The following is a 19990-nucleotide window of genomic DNA, read 5'->3' as shown; positions in this document are numbered from 1 at the left end:
ACATTACTTTATGCCAAATGAGTGTCCATTAAATAAATCTCCACTAAGTATATTTTCATTGAAATTAGTAATTAGAAACACTAATTTATTAGTTGTTTCTATTCACCAAAAGCCTCTCCAAATTATTTTGATTTCTAAATTTCTGTTATACAATTTGAATTTGTTGCTAAAATCCATATAATGTCCTCAATCAATATCTTTGGCTCTTTTGGACCTCTGTGCTTTCTCAATTATACTTCTTCTCCCAACCATGTTCAGAAAGAGGAGAACATTGAGATTTTAATGTGATTCCGACTCATCCCAGAATTGGTTTGAAAAATAATTATTAAAGAACATGGAGAACCATGTCCAGGAAACAGTGACACAGTTAAAATACAATGTGACTGGGGCCTACAACATTTCACCACTTCGCAGGACAACACAGCTATGCCTTCTGTTTTTCTACTTCTAATTTGCTCAAAATCTTTGGCAGGAAAATGGTGATACTGCAGCCAGAGGTTGTCAGTATTTCTGTTCCACCTGAACAGATGAGTCGGGTAGACTGGAAAGACCAGAAAGTCTAGCAACCTATTTGTACATCTTATGCAAATTAATGCACCAATCACTAAAAAAGTACTTCTGTAAGGTCATACAAATAAATGAAAGCCTGAACAGAGGATAGCAGTCAATAATCTGAAGGTTGCAGAATTATGCCATTTTATACAGTTTTTAATTATAAGGTCTTCTAAACAGTCTGCAAAATAGCAATGACCTTTCTTACGATTTTTTTCTGGTAACTATTTTCATACCCACTATTGCTTAGATCAATAAAAGTGTTCTACAGAATGAGATTTCATAGTTTTTATATGTATATATATTCTATTTAAAACTTAACGTATTATGCTTCCTTGTTGTATATATGAGTGTTCACATATACATACATTATTAGCCAAGCAAATATAAAAATGACTTTTTGCTTAAAATGTAATTTGTCTTGTATTATAAATAGCAATAATTTTACCTTCATTCCTATATTCATAACAGTCACAGACTTGATACCTACAGCAATTCTTCAGCCAAAAAAAAAACAAAAACAAAAACAGTTCAAATGTACATAAAAACTCATTGTAAAATTAGAGTCCTGGAGCTTAAGATTTAAAACTGTATTTCTCTGGGATGCAGAATGCCATAAAAAATGTACAGGTTAATTTTTAGTAACTGAATAAAAATATGACCATAAACAAAGGTTAGGGCTAATGTAACACTATCTACACAGATAGTGTTAAAATTCAAATGTGACAAAGACTTTGTCCAGTGTTAAGCAATTTTTACTGTCATGTTTTCATAAATTCCATAGTTTTGTTCTTCAAAATGTTCACACTGTCAGGGAGAAAGACCATCCTTTGGGCATTACCCAGATAGTATCCATCAACCAATTTTACCCTGTTTCTAAACAGGAATCCAATTCTCGTTAGTAGAGAGGTTTCCTGCTTGCAGTCAACGGATCCTATTCTCACACTCACTGCACCATCCTGAACAGGGCAATCGCACAATTTTCACTGCCGCGAGAACGTGAAGTGCTAATGCTACAAAAAAAAAAAAAAAAAAAAATCCTCTAGATACCAAATAACAGATCACAACCAGATGGAGTACTCCCTTGTTTCTATATTACTATACAAACAGAAAACAGGGCTTATTCAAACAGCCAAAGACATGTGCATCCCCCCCCTCCGCCCCGCAGTGTTGGGGGAAGCTGTTTCTGTCGCTGTAGAGGTCGGGGGAACAGAACACACGTTTCCCGTGCGGTTCTGTGCGACACGGCTAATACCGGGCTGCAGTTGTTGGGTGTAGCTGTGCCTGAAAGTTGAGAAATGGCAAGTAACCTCTGGCTGAGGTTCCTTCTCTCCTATGGGTGGGTAGTGAATGCTTCCAGCAGCCCCTCTCCAGGTCCTCAGAGGACTTGGGTCTGGGGTACATCCCCCCCCCCGGGTACCCCGGTTTATTCTAACGGTATAGCTCTGCAGTGAGTCATGTGACAGCTGGGTGTGTCCCTCTGTGCGCGGTGGGAGGGATGAGTTTGCGGGCTGTGAGTGCGTGTGCGCGTTCAGAACTTGCACGTCTGGTTTGGGAAGACGTGTGTTTTTCTGGGGCGGGGGGTGCGCGCACGTGAGTCTGCCTGAGAAGTGAGACTGAGGACAGTTGGAGAACGGTCCTGGGCCAGGCGAGGTGGCCAAGTTTGCTCGTATCTGTGGGTCCCACTCCTTGCTTGGCCTCTGCGCCGGGGGCGAGGTCCGCGTCCTTGGGGGAGGCGAGGACAATGGGGTGCGGGAGCCCCTCCCCGCACTCTGTGCACCCACCTGACGAATCCGCGACGGGTTTGGCGGGGTGGAGGCCCCGCCCTCCGGGGCCGGGGAGGTGGGAGAAGCCATCTTCCCGCTGCTCCGGGTTCCTTCCTGCTGTCACGCCCGGGTCCCCCGCGTCCCCTCCGTCGCCTCTGCGCTGGCCTGCGGCCGGCGGGCCGGGATCAGCCGGAGATTCTGCAGCCGCCGCGCCTCCCGGAGCGCCCGGGCTCCCCCGCCGCGGGTGCGGAGGGCTGCTGTCCCCTTCGCCCCGAGTCCTGCCGGAGCCCCGCGCCCACCTACCTCCCGGCCGGGAGACTCGGGGCCATGGCGGGCCGGGGTCGGACGCGACCTTGGCGGAGCGGCCGGGCCGGCGGCTGCCCCTTCCCAGCGCCGCGACCCGCGCTGGTGTCTGGATGTGGGTAGCCGCTGCTGCCCTCGCTGCTGCTGCTGCGGCTGCTATCGCCAGGAGAGCGATGAGCTCATGGACAGCTCCCAGAAATATGTCCGTATGCACCACTGACTGCTGGAGTTCGGGAGGTGGGTGGGGATAAGGAGGCTCCCGCATCACTGGCAGACGTTCCCCCGGGAGGCCCCCAGCTGCTGGGGCACGTCCAGGCGTCCCTGCCCGTCCTCACGCTCACTCTCGGCCGTTTCCATTCATACCCCACACGCGCTTCCAGTCCGCACTCGTTCTCCGGTTTGCGTTGTGCTGGGCGCCCACCCACCCCTAACCTCCACGCGCACGCAGTCTTTGTTCTGCCAACCACTCCCTGCTGCCCAGGAAGGATGGAGTGAACGTGGTGGAAATGCCACTGCAGCTTCAACCCACGGCAGGTGCTGGCTGCGGATCGAGTGCCCTAGGCAGTGTGTTTTTTACCTTTGGGATGTGCCACCCACCCACCCAGGATCCCACTTCTCCCTTCCCACTTTCTTCTCTATGAGGAAACATCTTGCAGCTACCCTTCAGGATGGTGACTTGGGCCCCCCTCATCACGGCGGAGGTCCCTGCTCCCTTCTGTAGCTCTGAAGATCTCAAAAGACAGGACCAGGTTTTGCAGACCTGTCTGCTACAGAGCTTTGTGGTAGGAGTCCTAAATCCACAGGGGAGACATCCTGGTTTGCACTGTATCACTATTTCCCAGGGATATACTTAGAGCTACCACTGACTTGCCATCCAAGACCTGATCATTATCTCTTTCATTGGCTCAGCTGTCCCATTGAGGTGGGAATTACGACTTTTACAGAGAAGAAGATGTCCTTTCTTACGAATCATCATTCTTACTTCCCTATGCATCTTCCTACAAACACATCCCCATCTTTAAAACAAAACAAAGCAAAACTTTACTAGAATCCCCTGTCCCCAAGGTACTGTCCGTCCGTCCTTCCTTCCTTCCTTCCTTCCTTCCTCTCTTTCTGAGACAGAGTCTCATTATGTCACCTTCGCTAGAGTACCCTGGGGTCACAGTTCACAACAACCTCAAACTCTTGGCCTCAAGCGATTCTCTTGCCTCAGCCTCCCAAGCAGCTGGGACTACAGGCACCTGCCACAACGCCCGGCTATTTTTTAGAGATGGGATCTCACTCTTGTTCAGGCTGGCCTGGAACCTGTGAACTCAGGGCAATCCACCCACCTCAGTCTCCCAGAGTGCTGGGATCATGGGTGTGAGTCACATGCCCGGCCACCCAGTTTTCTGTGTCTCTTTTCAGAAAGATCCTTTACCAAGTTTCACTGTCTCTAATTCCTCTCTTCACATTCTCTACTGAAATGTCTCTATTCAGGCTTTCCTTCACTTGCTTCAACAAACTGTCCTGACAAGGTTCTCAGTGACCCCGTGTTGCTGAGTCCAGGGATTAATTCTCAGTCCTCCTTTGGCTTGATCTCTAAATGTTATTATTATTACTTTTTAATCATTCCTCCTTGAAAGTGTCTTCTATTAGTTTCTGGGACACCACTCTCCTCTTGTCTTAGCACCTTGTCGGCTGCTTCTCAGTGTCCTGCACTGGCCCTCTAAAGTTTGGAATGTCAAAAGGTTCAGTCCTAGTCCCTATTTTCTTCTCCATATATACTAAAAGCATTTTGATCTCATACAGTTCCATGGCCTTAAATAGAATTTATCTTCTAATACTCTTCAGCCCCAGGTTTCCCCTTTAAGTTCCAGCTCCTATTGCCAACTATCTTTACCTCCACCTGGATATCAAGGAGTTTCAAACTTGCCATCTCAAAAATCGAGCTTCTTTAAATCTTCTGCCAAATCAACTGCTTTGATGCTGCTTTGCCCATCTTAGAGATGCTCAGGACAAAAACAAAACAAAACAAAAACAAGTACTCTTAATTCCTTGCTTACTGTGTCCAACAAATCCACAAACAAACCCTGTTGGTTCTACAGAATCCAACCACTTCTATATTTTCACTACCATACCTCTAGTTCAAGCCACCATCATTTTTTTCACCTGCCCAAGAGCAAAAGTTTCTAACCAGCTTGCACCAGAGCAGCCAGCCAGTGCTCAAAGCTTTCTGTGAAGGTTGTGCACAGTGGCTCACACCCATGTTCCTAGCACTGTGGGAGGATGAGGTGGGTAGATCACCTGAGCTTAAGAGTTGGAGACCACCCTGAGCAAGAGCAAGACCCCCTCTAAAAAAATAGCCAGGTGTGTGGCAGGCACCTGTAGTCCCAGATACTCGGAGGCTGAGGCAAGATAATCACTTGAGTCCAAGGGTTTGAGGTTGCTGTGAGCTATGACATCATAGCATTCTGCTAAGAGTGACAAAGAGATTTCGTCTCAAAAAAAATTATTTTTTTAAAAAAAAAAGCTCTCCTGTGTCTCCCTATCTCACTCAGAGTTAAGAGCCACGGTCGGTGGATGGTCTATAAAGTCTGTAATCCATCCCCCATTCCAGCCCACCACCCCCTGACCCTATTTCTAACCATCCTTTTTATTTTTTTGCCAGACCCACTCTGGTCTCAGGTTCTTTGCACCTGGACCACTCCTCCTTCAGATATCTGCATGGATTCCCTCAGGCAATCCTCTGTGCCTGTATCCCCTTCTGAAAAAGGCTTCCCTGATTATCCTATGTAATGGGGTGAATTGTCCCTACACACACACACACACACACATCCATATATTGAAATCCTAACCCTCAGAATGTGATCTTATTTGGAAAGAAGATTGTTGTACATATAATTTGTTAAGATGAGCTGATCCTGCTTCCTCTTCACCTAAGCGGCCTGAGGTGATCTGTGAAAATGGTTCGCTATTCACTTGACCCAGAAAACCCCACAAAGTCATGCAAGAAAAGAGGCCCAAATCTTCGTGTTCACTTTAAGAACACATGTGAAACTGCCCAGGCCATCAAGGGTATGCATATACGAAAAGCCACCAAGTATCTGAAGGATGTCACCTTAAAGAAGCAATGTGTACCATTCCGACGTTACAATGGTGGAGATGGTAGGTGTGCCCAGGCCAAACAGTGGAGCTGGACACAGGGTCAGTGGCCCAAAAAGAGTGCTGAATTTTTGCTGCATATGCTTAAAAATGCAGAGACTAATGCTGAACTTAAGGGTTTAGATGTAGATTCTCTGGTCATTGAGCATATCCAAGTGAACAAAGCCACCAAGATATGTCGCCGAACTTACAGAGCTCATGGTCACATTAACCCATACATGAGCTCCCCCTGCCACATTGAGTTGATCCTTCATGAAAAGGAACAGATTGTTCCCAAACCAGAAGAAGAGGTGGCACAGAAGAAAAAAATATCCCAGAAGAAACTGAAGAAACAAAAACTTATGGCAAAACGGTCTGTGAAGCTAGTGAATGATGCCCCATGATCATATCAATGTACACAGCTATGATTTAATAAAAAAAAAAAAACTTATGGCACAGGAATAGATACAACATAAAATAAATGCAAATAACAGTAAAAAAAAAAAAAAGATGAGCTAATCCTGGAGTAGGGTGCTATTTATTCATTACATAAATAAATAGTAATAACTACATTATTATTTACATTGTGTGTTTATGATGCTTATGTACATTGTTTCATTTAATATTCACAATGACTGTGGTGTGACTGGGGTCCTTATAATTCGGATACAGACATGCACACAGGGAGAACGCCAGGAGAACATGAATGAGGAGATTAACGTAGTGTCTCTTCTAGCCAAGGAATGCCAAAGTTTGCCAGCAAATCACCAGAAGCTAAGGAAAAAGCATGGAACACATTATCTTTGATCTTGGACTTTAACCTTCATAACTATGAGATAATAGATTTGTGTTGTTTATGCCACTGAGTTTGCGGTACTTTGGTACAACAGCCCTAGAAACTAAAATACTCTCCCTGTTCCTCTCACCTTGCTGGAATATCTCTGCTGTGCACTTAACATCATCTGACAGAGTTTGTATTTGCTTGTTTATTGATACTCACCTATCACTGGGAAATAAGTTCCACAAGGACAAGAGTGTGGTTTTATTTAGCATTGGAAACACCTACAACCTCCAGCACCCTGAATGATGCCCAACACCTTTGTGTTCAATAGACATTTGTTGAATGAATTAGTATCTTTGCCAAGGCTATTAGAAGGTTGGAGAGCCACCATTTGAACTCTGACTTGAACTAGAGCCAATACCAAACTCTCTCTATTGTACTGTTTCTCAAGTGTGTCTAAGCATTATGTATATTTCAAAGAATTATATTCATATGCATGTATAGAAAACTCTTTATGGTACCAGATTATAGCAAATGTTTCTCTAATCTCTTTCTAATCTCTGATCATTCTTCCAAATCACCCAATGTGACAATTTTTATGGGGCAGTGTAGGATGATGCTTAGGGTGGTGGATTGAAGTCAGTCATTCACACTGAGGTCCCAGTTACTTAGCGCACCTATACTTTAGTTTCCTTATCTGTGAAATGGAAACAGTAATATAGATTATAGAGTCATTGTGAATATTAAATGAAACAACGTACATAAGCATCATAAACACACAATGTAAATAATAATGTAGTTATTACTATTTATTTATGCAATGATATCTATCTAAAAATAGGAGGCTGAGGATACAGGTGGTTAAAAAAGAAATCCTTCAAAGTGGCCGAGGGCCTGGGCGGCGGGTGGAGACACGGGCGCCCTCCCCACTCCCGCCCATGCGAGCATCATTTTTCGCAGATCTAGAAAAAATAGTTCTACGCTTCCTATGGAATCAGAAAAATCCTAAATAATGAGTGCAACCTTATGTAATAAGAACAAATCTGGAAGCATCACTTTACCAGGCTATACTACATGGCTATCATAATTAAAGCAGCATGGTACTGGCATACAAATAGAGACACAGACCTGTGGATCTCAGCAGAGAACCTGCACATGAAACCATCCTCATAGTCCCGTCTGATCTTTGGCAAACCAGACAAAAACATATATACACTGGGAAAAAGAATCTCTATTCAATAAGTGGTGCTGGGAAAACTGGATAGCCATATGTAAAAGACTGAATCAGGACCCACATCTCTTGTCACTCACAGAAATTAATCACAGTGGACAATAGACTTAAACTTATAACAAGAATTCTAGAAGAAAATGTTGGAAAATCTTATAGATAGTGGCCTTGGTAAAGAACTTTTGAAGAAGACCACAAAATAGTCACAGCAACAACAGAAATAAACAAATGTGATGTGATCAAATTAAAAAGTATTTGCCCAGCCAAAAACACAATCAGTAGAGCAAATAGACAACCTATGAATGGGAGAAAATATTTGAATGCTGTTCATCTGATAACCAGAATCTATAAAGAACTCAAGCAAATCAGCAAGAAAAGATCAAACATTTAAAAAGTGGGCAGAAGACATGAACAGAAACTTTTCAAATAAAGGTAGACTAATGGGCAAAAAACATGAAAAAATGCCCCGAGTCTCTAATCATCAGGGAAATGCAAATTAATACCACATTAAGATATCAAACTTAACTCCAGTGAGACTGGCTTATATCAAAAAGTCCCCAAGCAACAGAAGCTGGTGTGGATGTGGAAAGAAAGGAACACTCAGACATTGTTGGTGGGACTGCAAACTAGTACAACCTCTATTGGAAATTCTATGGAGATACCTTAAAGAACTAAAAGTAGACCTCCATTGATCTAGCAATCCCACTACTAGGAATTTACTCAAAGGAAAAAACAAAAAATTTTATGAGAAAGACTCTTGCACTCAAATGTTTATTGCGGCACAATTCACAGTGTCAAAAGATGTGGAAACAACCCAAATGTCCATCAATACATGAGTGGATTAATAAAATGTGGTATATGTAAAAAAAAAAAGAAAGAAAGAAAAAGAAGAAAAAGAAATCCTTCAGGCACAGTGGCTCACACCTGTAATCCTAGCACTCTGGGAAGCCAAGGCAGGTAGATAACTTGAGTTCAGGAGTTGGAGACCGGTCTTGACCAAGAATGAGACCCATCTCTACTTAAAATAAAAAAAAAACTAGCCAGGAGTCATGATGAGTGCTTGTAGTTTGGGTATTCAGTAGGCTGAGGCAAGAGGAACTCTAGAGCCCAAGAGTTTGAGGTTACTATGAACTGACACCAGAGCACCCTACCCAAGGTGACAGAGTAACACTCTGCCTTAAAAAAAAAAAAAAAAAAAAGGCCAGCATGGTAGCTCAATGCCTGTAATCCTAACACTCTGGGAGGCCAAAGCAGGTGGATTGCTTCAGCTCAGGAGTTAGAGACTAGCCTGACCAAGAGTGAGACCAGCCTCTACTAAAAATACAAAAACTAGCAGGGTATTGTAGCTAGCTCCTGTAGTCTCCATTACTCTGGAGGCTGAGAGTTTGAGGTGACTTGAGCTATCACACCAGGGCACTCTACTGAGGGCAACAAAGTGAGACCCTGTCTCAAAAAACAAAAACAAGGTTGGCGCTTGTGGTTCAAGCAGTAGGGCGCCAGCCGCATATACTGGGGGTGGCAGGTTCAAGCCCGGCCCTGGCCAAAACTACAAACCGTCCCCCCCTCCAAAACAAAAACAAAATAGAAAAGAAATCTTGTATTTCACATCAGAGGGAAACTTAACGAGGCTAGTAAGTACTGTTATGACTCCCTCATCTTCTGTAGCATAACTAGACACATAGAAATCCAAATTCAGGGCCTTCCCTATCTACAGGCTTGGAATACTTAATTCAAATTAACAAAAAATGAGCAAAAGAATGAATAACATTAAATTGTTAATAGCTAGAGCGGCGCCTGTGGCTCAAGGAGTAGGGTGCTGGTCCCATATGCCGGAGGTGGCGGGTTCAAACCCAACCCCGGCCAAAAACCACACACACACACACAAAAAAATTTTAATAGCTAAATAATAGGTTGATAAATAGCTACAGATATTGATAGATATGGATAGAGATGTAATACAACATTGTAAGTAGGAAAATATACCTATTTTTACTTTCATAAATCCTGGTATCACTGGTTGCTTACCACAACAGTGAAGAGTGCTCCAGGAAAGACATAATTTGGGTTACCAGGCAACTATGCAAAACAGAGACTACAGTAGTGGTCTCTGAAGCCCTCTTGGGTGGTTGCTGTTTATCTTTCAACAGCTCTCCTCCTGTCTTAGACCCTGAGATGGGCTTCATTTTGCTCATAATCTCTAGACCCATGTCCCTACCCATTCCCCTAAAAAAAACCCACTCCTTTAAAAATCCTACTAGACCAGGCCAATTTCTTTTTGTTGCACCCATCTACATTCTTTGAAGACCTTAAAAATCTTGCTTTCTCTTTCTCTAACAATATCTTTGTCATAATTTTTGTTTATTTTTAAAAAATCCACATGGGAAATGCCTCTGTTAGATTCCAGTTTGACCGGGGCCAGGTTTGAACCCGCCACCCTCGGTATATGGGGCTGGCACCCTACTTACTGAGCCACAGGCGCCGCCCCCTCTGTTAGATTCCAAAAACCTCACCTCAGATATCCCCTATCCACTCCCATGGTCACACCCTATAGTTTGTCATTATTGATAACTGCACCCTCTCTATGACCTTAGCATCACACTTTCCATCCTCTGATCATTATTTATCTTTTCAGTTGAGCCCCTCTATTAGCTCATCCCCAGTAACTCTTCAGTACCACTGATACCTCCAATCCATCAACTGTGCTGCCTTCTCACTCTCCCTAATCCATCTCATGTCCCCTTCTATTCCTAACTCAATTTGGATTCCATGCACCATTATTGTATTACTCTAAACACTGTCTTGTCTATTATTCAACTTGCCCCTTTCTTGCTGTCATACCCACCTAGCAAAACTAGATCTCAATTAAGTCAAATTTTTTTATCTACTCATCCAATGTGCACCTGAAGAAAAATGCTACCAGTTCTCAATATTGATGGCCACTAATTTGAAGCAGGTTCTTGGTGGCAATCCTGCCAAATTTCCCTAATCAATTAATTCTCCCACTCTCCAAAACAATCATTAAAACTTCTCTCTCCTCACAACTCCAGAGCTGTCTCTGCTTCTTCATTCTCAACTGATGACTTTGGTATTTCACTGTAAAAAACAGAAGCAATCAAAAGAGAGCTTCTACATATCCTCATCACCACTTCCACTCATCTGCTCATGTACTGAAAGATGGCTTTCATCCTCTTAACATGGATGATTTGTGCATGCTTTTATGTGAGGCCAAGCCCTCCACTCGGGCACTGAACTCAGCCCTCAAACCTACTTACACACATCATTCTTGCAAGTTTTCTCTTTCTCTCTTGCTCTCACTTCCCCTTGTATCATCTATTTCCCATAAGCATGCATGTATATCCCCCTCCCTCAGTAATCCTGAACTTTTCTTCTACATATAGAAAAGCTCCTCTGAAAAGTTGTCTGTACTTGTTACCTGCAATTCCTCTCCTGCTAGCCTCTCTTAAATACAATCCATTCAGCTTTTCCCCACCATCTCACGAAAACCATACCTGTCAAGGTTGCCAGTGAAGTTCATGCTGTCATGTATTTTGGTTTATTTCTTTTTTTTTTTTTTTTTTGTGGTTTTTGGCTGGGGCTGGGTTTGAACCCGCCACCTCCGGCATATGGGACCGGCGCCCTACTTCTTGAGCCACAGGCGCCGCCCTGGTTTATTTATTTATTTATTTTTTTTTTTTTTGGCCCGGGCTAAGTTTGAACCCGCCACCTCCGGCATATGGGACCGGCGCCCTACTCCTTGAGCCACAGGCGCCGCCCTGCCCTGGTTTATTTCTTTTCCTTTCTTTCTTTTTCTTGAGACAGAGTCTCAAGCTGTTGCCCTGAGTCGAGTGCTATGGCGTCACAGCTGACAGCAAGTTCCAACTCTTGGGCTTAAACAATTCTCTTGCCTCAGCCTCCCAAGTAGCTGGGACTATAAGCTCCCACCACAATGCCTGGCTTTTTTTTATTTTTATTTATTTATTTATTTATTTTTGCAGTTGTCATTGTTGTTTAGCTGGCCTGGGCCAGGTTTGAACCCGCTAGCCTCAGTGTATGTGGCCGGAGCCCTACTCATTGAACTACTGGCTCTGCCTACTTTGGTTAATTTCAAAAAAAAAAAAATTCGTTCTTCTTCCTCTTCCCTACTCCTCCTTCTTCTTCCTCCTCTTTTTTTCTTTTTCTTTGAGACAGACTCTCATTCTGTTACCCTGGGTAGAGTGCCCTGGCATCATAGCTCACAGCAACCTCAGACTCAAGAGATTCTCTTGCCTCAGCTCCCAAGTAGCTGGAACTACAGGCACCTGCCACAATGCCCATCCCTACTTTTAGAGACAAGGTCTCCCTCTTGCTCAGGCTGGTCTCAAACCTGTGAGCTCAGGCAATCCACCCCCTTGGCCTCCCAGAGTGCTGGGATTACAGGCGTGAGCCACCACCCCCGGCCTTTTCTTCTTCTTTCCCTTCCGCTTCTTCTCCTTCCTCTTCCTCCTCTTTCTCTCCTCCTTCTCCCCGCCCCTCCTCCTCCAGTCAGGGGCTCCCGAGCTAGAGTGCAGTGACACTATTACTGCTCACTGCAGAGTCGAACACCTGGGTTCAAACCATCCTCCTGAGTAGCTGGGACTACAGGCACCCAGTCCCATCTGGAGCTGATTTTTTAATTTTCTTTCTTTCTTTTTTTTTTTTTTTTTTGAGACAGAGTCTCACTCTGTTGTCATCAATAGAGTGCCATGGCATCCATCATAGCTCACAGAAACCTCAAACCCTTGGCCTCAAGTGATCCCCTTGCCTCGGCCTCCCAAGTAGCTATAACTATAGGTGCTCACCACAATGCCCAGCTAATTTTTTCGTTTTTAGTAGAGATGGGGTCTCGCTCTGGTCTCACACTCCTGAGCTCAGACGATCCACTGGCCTCTCCTCAGCCTTTCAGAGTGGTAGGATTACAAGTGTAAGCCACCTTGCCAAGCCTGGATTTTAAAATTTTCTGATGGAATCTTGCTTTTTTGCCCAGGCTGGTTTTGAACTTTTGGTCTCAAGCAATCCTCCCTCCTTGGTCTCCCCATTACAGGATGAACTACCACGGAGATTCTCACCATTACCAAGGCACTCAGGCTAGAAACTTTGCTGTCATCCTAGACCTCTCTATATCCCTCATGCTTAGTCTACAGTCATCCACCAACCTCTGTGAATTCAAATGTGATAATGTTCTGCTTTTTTTCCCCCCATATCCATGGCTTTATTCCAGGCCTTTAGCTACTCTTTAGTGTGTTGCTATAGTTTTTAATAATGACCCTGCATAGTTCTTGTCCTGGAATATCCTGCATAATCCAGCTAGAGTGTCTTTCTTGAAAAAAAAAAAAAATCTACTGTTTAAACAGCCGTCATGGCAATCCATCGCCTTCAGGATAAAATATTTGCTTTGAAGTAAAAGCTCTTCTGAATATTGACATAGTTTTGCACAGGGGAAGTTATTCCTAAAATTGATAGTTATAAAAGAAAAGGGGAAAAGACTGAAAAGTTATTCTACATAATATCATAAAGTTTCTTTATATTAAAATTCACTCTATTATAATTGGGGTATGAAAATGTACGATTTGCATATATATGGGTACATATATTGTGTATATGAAGAGAAGAATCTCAAAAGTTGTCTTGGTGCCTATAGCTCAGTGGGTAGGGCACTGGCCACATACACTAGAGCTGGCAGGTTTGAATCTAGCCTGGGCCTGCCAAACAACAATAACAACTACAACCAAAATATAGCCAGGTGTTGTGGCGGGCGCCTGTAGTCCCAGCTACTCGGGAGGCTGAGGCAAGAGAATTGCTTAAATCCAAGAGTTTGAAATTGCTGTGAGCTGTGATGCTACAGCACTCTACCCAGGGCGACAGCTTGAGACTCTATCTCAAAAAAAAAATAAGAAGAAGAAGAAAGAAAATGATCATAGACAGGAAAAAATGTAGTTCATTGCAAAATTGTTTATAATAGCAAAAACAACATAAACAAATAATAACAACAACCTAGAAATCACCTAAATATTCTAAAAGAGGGGATTAAGTACATATACCACAGAACTTCCACATATTGAGATGTAAGATGGAGGGCGGCACCTGTGGCTCAAGGAGTAGGGCGCCGGTCCCATATGCTGGAGGTGGCGGGTTCAAACCCAGCCCCGGCTAAAAACCACAAAAAAAAAAAAAAAAAAAAAAAAAAGAGATGTAAGATGGAATGTTATTCTGTCATTGAAATAATATTTCAAGTATAATAGTTTGCATATGAAATAAGTTCTTAGCCGTCCTCTCCCATCCCTGATTTGGTGCCTTTGCCAATCATTTCCACAACTGGCTTTTTGAGCCTGTTTCCTCTGCTGCTCATTCATGCTCTGTTCCTGCCCTTCTCCCCTCCTGGGACACCAGTCTTGCCTGAGACTCTGGCCTCATACCAACTGGACTCCATCCGCCCAGAATGCTCTCCCCTTTCCTCTTCATTTGACTAACTTCTGTGCATCCCCACATCCAGGGGAATCCTTTCCTAACTCCCTCAGATAGACTAGGGGTTTGTTCTCTGTGCCCCCAAAGCAGTTTTTTCCCAGTTCTATTCTAATACTAGGACATCAATAACTTGTCTCTTTACACAATTACTTCCCCAACTAGACCATGAGCTCTTAAGAATTAAGAGGAGGCTCTTTTCTTTTCTTTCCTTTCTTCCTTTTTCCCTCCCTCCCTCCTTTCTTTCTTTCTTTTTTTTTGAGACTCTGTCACCCTAGATAGAAGGCTGTGGCATCATCATAGCTCACAGCAACCTCAGTCTCTTGGGCTCAAGAGATCCTTTTGCCTCAGCCTCCCCAGTAGCTGGGACTATAGGTGCCCACAATGATGACTGACTAGTTTTTGTTTTTTTTTTTTTTTTCAGTAGAGATGGGGTCTCCCTCTTGCTTAGGCTGGTCTTGAACTCCTGAGCTCCAGAAATCCACCTGCCTTGACCTCCCAGAGTGCTAGGATTATTGCAGGTGTGAGCCACCATGCTGGCTTTGTTTCTGTTTTCATTCCCAGTGTCTGGCATAGTTCTTGGCATTCAATAAATAAATAAAGCTTGTGACTTAAAGAAGCAAAACTTGAAACTTGGTTATCTATAAACAGCTAACTGATCACATTGAAGTTCCATCAAACTGTGTGGGTAAGGGAGAGAGTGTGTTGTATGTGTGTAGATGTGTATTTGAATAAATAAATAATTAGATTAATTTAAATAAATAAATAATTGGGGAGGTCCATTGTATCAAATTTGAAGCAAAGAAACATAACCACTACTTCTTACAATTCTTGAAATATAATCAATACTTCTCAAGATCTTATTTCCTCAAAGATGATATCTTCTTATAGAGTAATGGGAATATCTTATATGATCTTATATTTTCTTAGATAGACAAAAATCTCCCTAAATAATATTATATAAATCATGATATAGATGTTAACAAACATATTTTAATATATGCATTAGTTAACATTTCAATCAAGCTTCAAAAAACACAGGGCCTCAGTCTCTTTAATTAGCTCCTGAATCTCTAGCTCATAGCAGAGACTCACTACCATCATTAACAGAATACACAGCTATTTGTTCAGGTCCAAAAATTAAATGTTTGTGGGTGGGACAAACCAGAGTTTAAGTTTGGATTATGTTCCTTGTAATTGTTGGCTGGGAAAATTAGCTTTTTAAATCTCATAGGTTGTTGTGTGTGTTTATGGGAGAGCCCTAACAGAGAGATAAGTCACTTATTATTTGATAAGAAATGTTAGGTATTATTTTTTTCTGAATATGAAGTTTCCACCTTTGGAATTAGTCCTTTTTTTTGGAGACAAAGTCTCACTTTGTTGCCATTGGTAGAGTGCCATGGCATCATAGCTCATAGCAACCTCAAACTCTTGAGCTGGAGAGATCCTCTTGCCTCAGCCTCTTAAGTAGCTGGAACTACAGGCATCTACCACAACACCTGGCTATTTTTAGAGATGGGGTCTACCTCTTGCTCAGGCTGGTTTTGAACTCCTGAGCTCCAGCAATCTACCTGCTTGGGACTCCCAAGTGCTAGGATTACAGGTGTGAGCTACTGTACCTGGCCAACGCCTTGCTATTTTTAGAGACAGGGTCTACCTCTTGCTCAAGTTTCGAACTTCTAAACTCTAGCAATCTACTCATGTCGGCTTACAGAATTGCACTAGGATTACAGATGTGAGCCAACACTCTTGGGCTTGGTATTAGTCTTTTATTGATTGATTTTTATGTCTACAACTCATATTTGATCTTCACAACTAATATGCAGGGTAGCAGGATGGGGGTATACTTACAGTATAGATAACAAAAATGAGACTCAGAGAAGTTTGGATCTATGACCCAAGTTACATGGTTAGGCTAGTAAGTGTTCTCAGAACCCTGTTGAACATTTTCTGCTGAATTATACTGCATTGCAGCTTTATTAAGACTCGAGTGTTTTTCTGACTGTGACTAAAAAAGCATTTTGTTTTTCTTTTTTTTCTTTTTTATTTTTTTTTCAACTCTGGGGCTTCTCACTACCTGCTTTCCCCAGTTTGCTCAAATAAACCGAAGACATGAAGAATACAAGATGAAGGCTTCAATTTGTTACCATCCTAAATCATGCACGATGTTGAATTGACTTCCTAAAAAGTATGGATCTACCACTAATGTGCCATTACTCAGCCCCTTCTGATGTTTATCTAGGGCTGTATTCCAGAGGCTCAAATGTATGTGATAGCACATTGGAAGTGATAAGTGGCCTTGCTTTTTAAATGCCAAGTATCATTATCCTCAGAATACCATCTAACTGCAGTGTTTGTACTTAGCTTTTAAGCATTTTCTCCTCTTCCATCTCCACGTATAACTGGAAAAGAAGCTGAAGACTCTTCTTGTTCATAAAGGGAAGTTTTAGTAGAGTGTAATTGGCATTTTTAGGTAGGATTTGTAGTCTAAAAGCCTTAGACCTTGCTTTCTGCATGTATCCTAACTGACATTTAAAACGTCTCTCTCTGGCATCCACACAAAATGGAGAAGGGTAATAAATCTCTAAAGAGAATTGGGCCCATTCCCAAATAAATTGCTTAAACTAATAGAAATAAAGTTCAAAATAATTTTAAAGCTAATCAACTAAAAGGGCAGGAGTTTTAGCTACACAAAACAAATCAATAGACCAAAATTCAGATATCCTGGCTCACGTGGTTCTTGATCCAAGTTCTGTTCATATTAAATGTAGACTGAATGTCAGGTGGCTGATGTTCAAGACTTTTTACATTAAGACTCCTTCCTGTCCAACTTTATTTCCTATCTTTTCTCTACATAAATCTTTTTGTAGCTGAATCAATCTTAAATAAAATCCTAAATTCATTTCTGTCTCCTAATCCAAAAGTATTATTGGATTTCTCTAGACTTTTGCAATTAACTTTTCCTCTGATCATTTCTTAACACTTACTGTCAATAGCAATTACATAATACAAAAAATACTTGTACATTACTTATATAATATATATATAATACTTACATAATACATGTAATGCTTATGCTATATTGTATAGTTATTGATGTTGTATGTATATGCTCTATTTCCCAGTAGTTATATTATTAACATCATAAAGTCAAGGATGATATTACATGCTTGCTTATAACCCCAGTATATGTTCTGCAAATATAGAGATGAACTAATGGTGATTGTTGAGGATTTGAGAAAATCACCAGAAATGGAAACCAAATACAGTTATTATGTCTTTGCAGATAGGTGCTAAGAGTTCTGGAAGGACAAATAAGAAACGGTTTATAGCCAGAATGGGTGGCTCACATTATATGACCATATTTTAGTGTCAGTGGGGCTATGCCACCTTGTCACCCTTGTCGGTGCTGCTGTGGCACGCCGTCACTGCACGAAGGAAACAACCTAGAAGTACAATGCTTGCAAGAGGCGAACTTTCCGCAGGTGCAGGGAAAGCCCAGAGTCACCTCTGCCGTGGATGGCCTTTTATTGAAGCATTATACAACATGGGGGGGCCCACTGGATCACGTGCTTAATGGTCCCTCCATGCTCTTTCCCCGTGGGCTCAACTCCCACCCTGTTGCATCAGAAATGCTCAAGGTCCAACACCTTCTTGCTAAGGAGTGAGGAATCTTATCTCATTAACGCGTACAGTTTCTTGAGGGCTTGTCTCCGGGCTGTAAAACATCTCCATGCTGGCTAGGAGATTGTTCCTCCAGCGCCTCCCTCAAGAATCGGTCACTGCTCCTACAAGCCTGGTGCTCAGTCTCCTATATTTTAGTACTATATTATATAAGCTATTTGACATGCTTCCTTTTTATAATATAGCATGTTTCTATATCAGTATGTATAAATCCACTTCATTTTTCATAATAACAATATATGATACCTACAAAAATTATGTAGTATAATATCCTAACCAAGGATGCTTAGTTGTGACATTGGCACAATCTACCATTTTCAGTTTTTCCCCAGACTTCCTTATATTTATTTGCCCCTGTTTGCGAGTGTGTATGTTATGTTCTATATAATTTTAGTGTCTTTGTAGATTCAAGTATCTACTACCAGAGGCATGATATTAAAAAGTTCCACCATCACAAAGATCTCTTGCATTGTCTTTTTTAAACACCCCTCCTTAACCCCTGGAAACCACTGATTTGTCCTTCATTTCTAAAATGCTTTATTTCAATTTCAGGCCAGGCGCTGTGACTCTCACCTGTAATCCCAACACTCTGGGAGGCCAAGGCTAGTGGATTGCCTGAGCTCAGGAGTTGGAGACCAGCCAGAGCAAGAGTGAGACTTCATCTCTAAAAATAGCCAGGCATTGTGGAGGGCACCTGTAGTCCCAGCTACGTGGGAGGCTTAGGTAAGAGGATTGCTTGGGCCCAAGAGTTTGAGGTTGCTGTGAACTACAATGTTACAGCACTCCACCAAGGGCAACAAACTAAGACTATATCTGAAACAAAGAATGCCGTTATTTCAAAAAATGTCATATAGGTGACTACCAGAGTGGTCCCCATGGAGCCGAGGATGAGCACCACCAAGGCCAAAAGCGGGGCATGGCTGTTGGCTCCGCTTCACATTTGTGTGCATTGTCCTTAGGATTCTCTGTTATGTCTCCTCTTTCATATCCAGGTTGCTTCAGAAGGACAGAGCAAGAGTTGCAGATGAGAATAGAAATCTAGATTATGAAACAAGAGCTCTCCACTGTCAATATGATGGATGCGCTCACCAGATACACGAGGCTGGAAAGAAAGATCAACAGGATGGCAGATGAGCCATAACTCATGTGAAAGCATGGACAGCTCAATTAGCAAAGATAAAATGGGTTACAAATACTGCTTTCTATATATGGCAAGCTGCCCTGATGATCTCACTCATGTGGAGGTATTTAGTCTGTCCCTGTGGCTGTTGGACCAGGTAAATAAGATAACCCACCAGACCTCCTGGTAGCCTTCCCTGCTAGAGTAGTAAGTAGGCGGTGTTGGAACTACTTGCTGAATTTTGGTCTGTAGCAAAGTTGTGGTTATTATGCTTCAGACTCTCAGCTGAAAAGGATGATGGATACACCCAGGAGACTTTTAAAAATGGGTTTTCTTGGGTAGCACCAGTGCCTCAAAGGAGTAGGGCACCTGGTCCCATATACTGGAGGTGGCGGGTTCAAACCTGGCCCCGGCCAAAACTGCAAAAAAAAAAAAAAGAAAGAAAGAAAAAGGAAAAAATGGGTTTTCTTGGCTGGCCCAGTGGCTCACACCTGTAATCCCGGCCCTCTGGGAGGCTGAGGTGGGTGGATTGTATGAGCTTACAAGCTCGAGACTAGCCTGAGCCATAGCGAGACCTCATCTCTAAATATAACTGGGTGCTGTGGCTCATGCCTATAATCCTGGCACTCTGGGAGGCTGAGGTGGGTGGACTGCTTGAGCTCATGAGTTCTAGACTAGCCTGAGCCAGAGCAAGACCTCGTTTCCAAATATAGCCAGGTGCTGTGGCGGGTGCCTATAATCTGAGCTACTTAGGAGGCTGAGGCAAGTGAATTGCTTAAGCCCAAGAGTTTGAGGTTGCTTGAGCTACGATGCCACAGCACTCTACTGAGGGTGACAAAGTGAGAGTCTGTCTCAAAAAAAAAAAATGGGTTTTATTTTATTATTATAGGTTAAAAATATGATTTACGCTGTCTTGTTTTGTTTCTAAGAAAAAAGCACACAGGTCAATGTTCTTA

General features: G+C 42.7%; 2 protein-coding genes and 1 pseudogene across 2 annotated transcripts in view; 2 read left to right on the top strand and 1 right to left on the bottom strand.

Moving 5' to 3' along the window:
* Positions 1 to 2894, bottom strand: part of ANK2 (ankyrin 2) — a 687167-nt gene extending 684273 nt beyond the window's left edge. The window contains exon 1 of the mRNA XM_053569130.1: positions 2337 to 2894. Within this exon, the coding sequence (XP_053425105.1) occupies positions 2337 to 2408 (72 nt within the window). The 5' untranslated portion in view covers positions 2409 to 2894. The remainder of the gene's footprint in view (positions 1 to 2336) is intronic.
* A 2638-nt stretch (positions 2895 to 5532) lies between these two features.
* On the top strand, positions 5533 to 6112 carry LOC128570592 (60S ribosomal protein L17-like; the record flags this gene model as incomplete). The annotated part of the gene is made up of 1 exon (XM_053569940.1): positions 5533 to 6112. A coding segment is annotated over exon 1 (546 nt), but the record flags the coding sequence as incomplete, so codon positions are not given.
* A 12689-nt stretch (positions 6113 to 18801) lies between these two features.
* On the top strand, positions 18802 to 19323 carry LOC128570649 (guided entry of tail-anchored proteins factor 1-like; annotated as a pseudogene).
* Positions 19324 to 19990: the final 667 nt, after the last annotated feature.

The sequence above is a fragment of the Nycticebus coucang genome, chromosome 1 (genome assembly GCF_027406575.1).
Source record: "Nycticebus coucang isolate mNycCou1 chromosome 1, mNycCou1.pri, whole genome shotgun sequence".
Classification (NCBI taxonomy): Eukaryota; Metazoa; Chordata; class Mammalia; order Primates; family Lorisidae; genus Nycticebus; species Nycticebus coucang.
The sequence above is the reverse complement of the archived record's forward strand: the minus strand, read 5'-3'. Positions and strand labels throughout refer to the sequence as shown.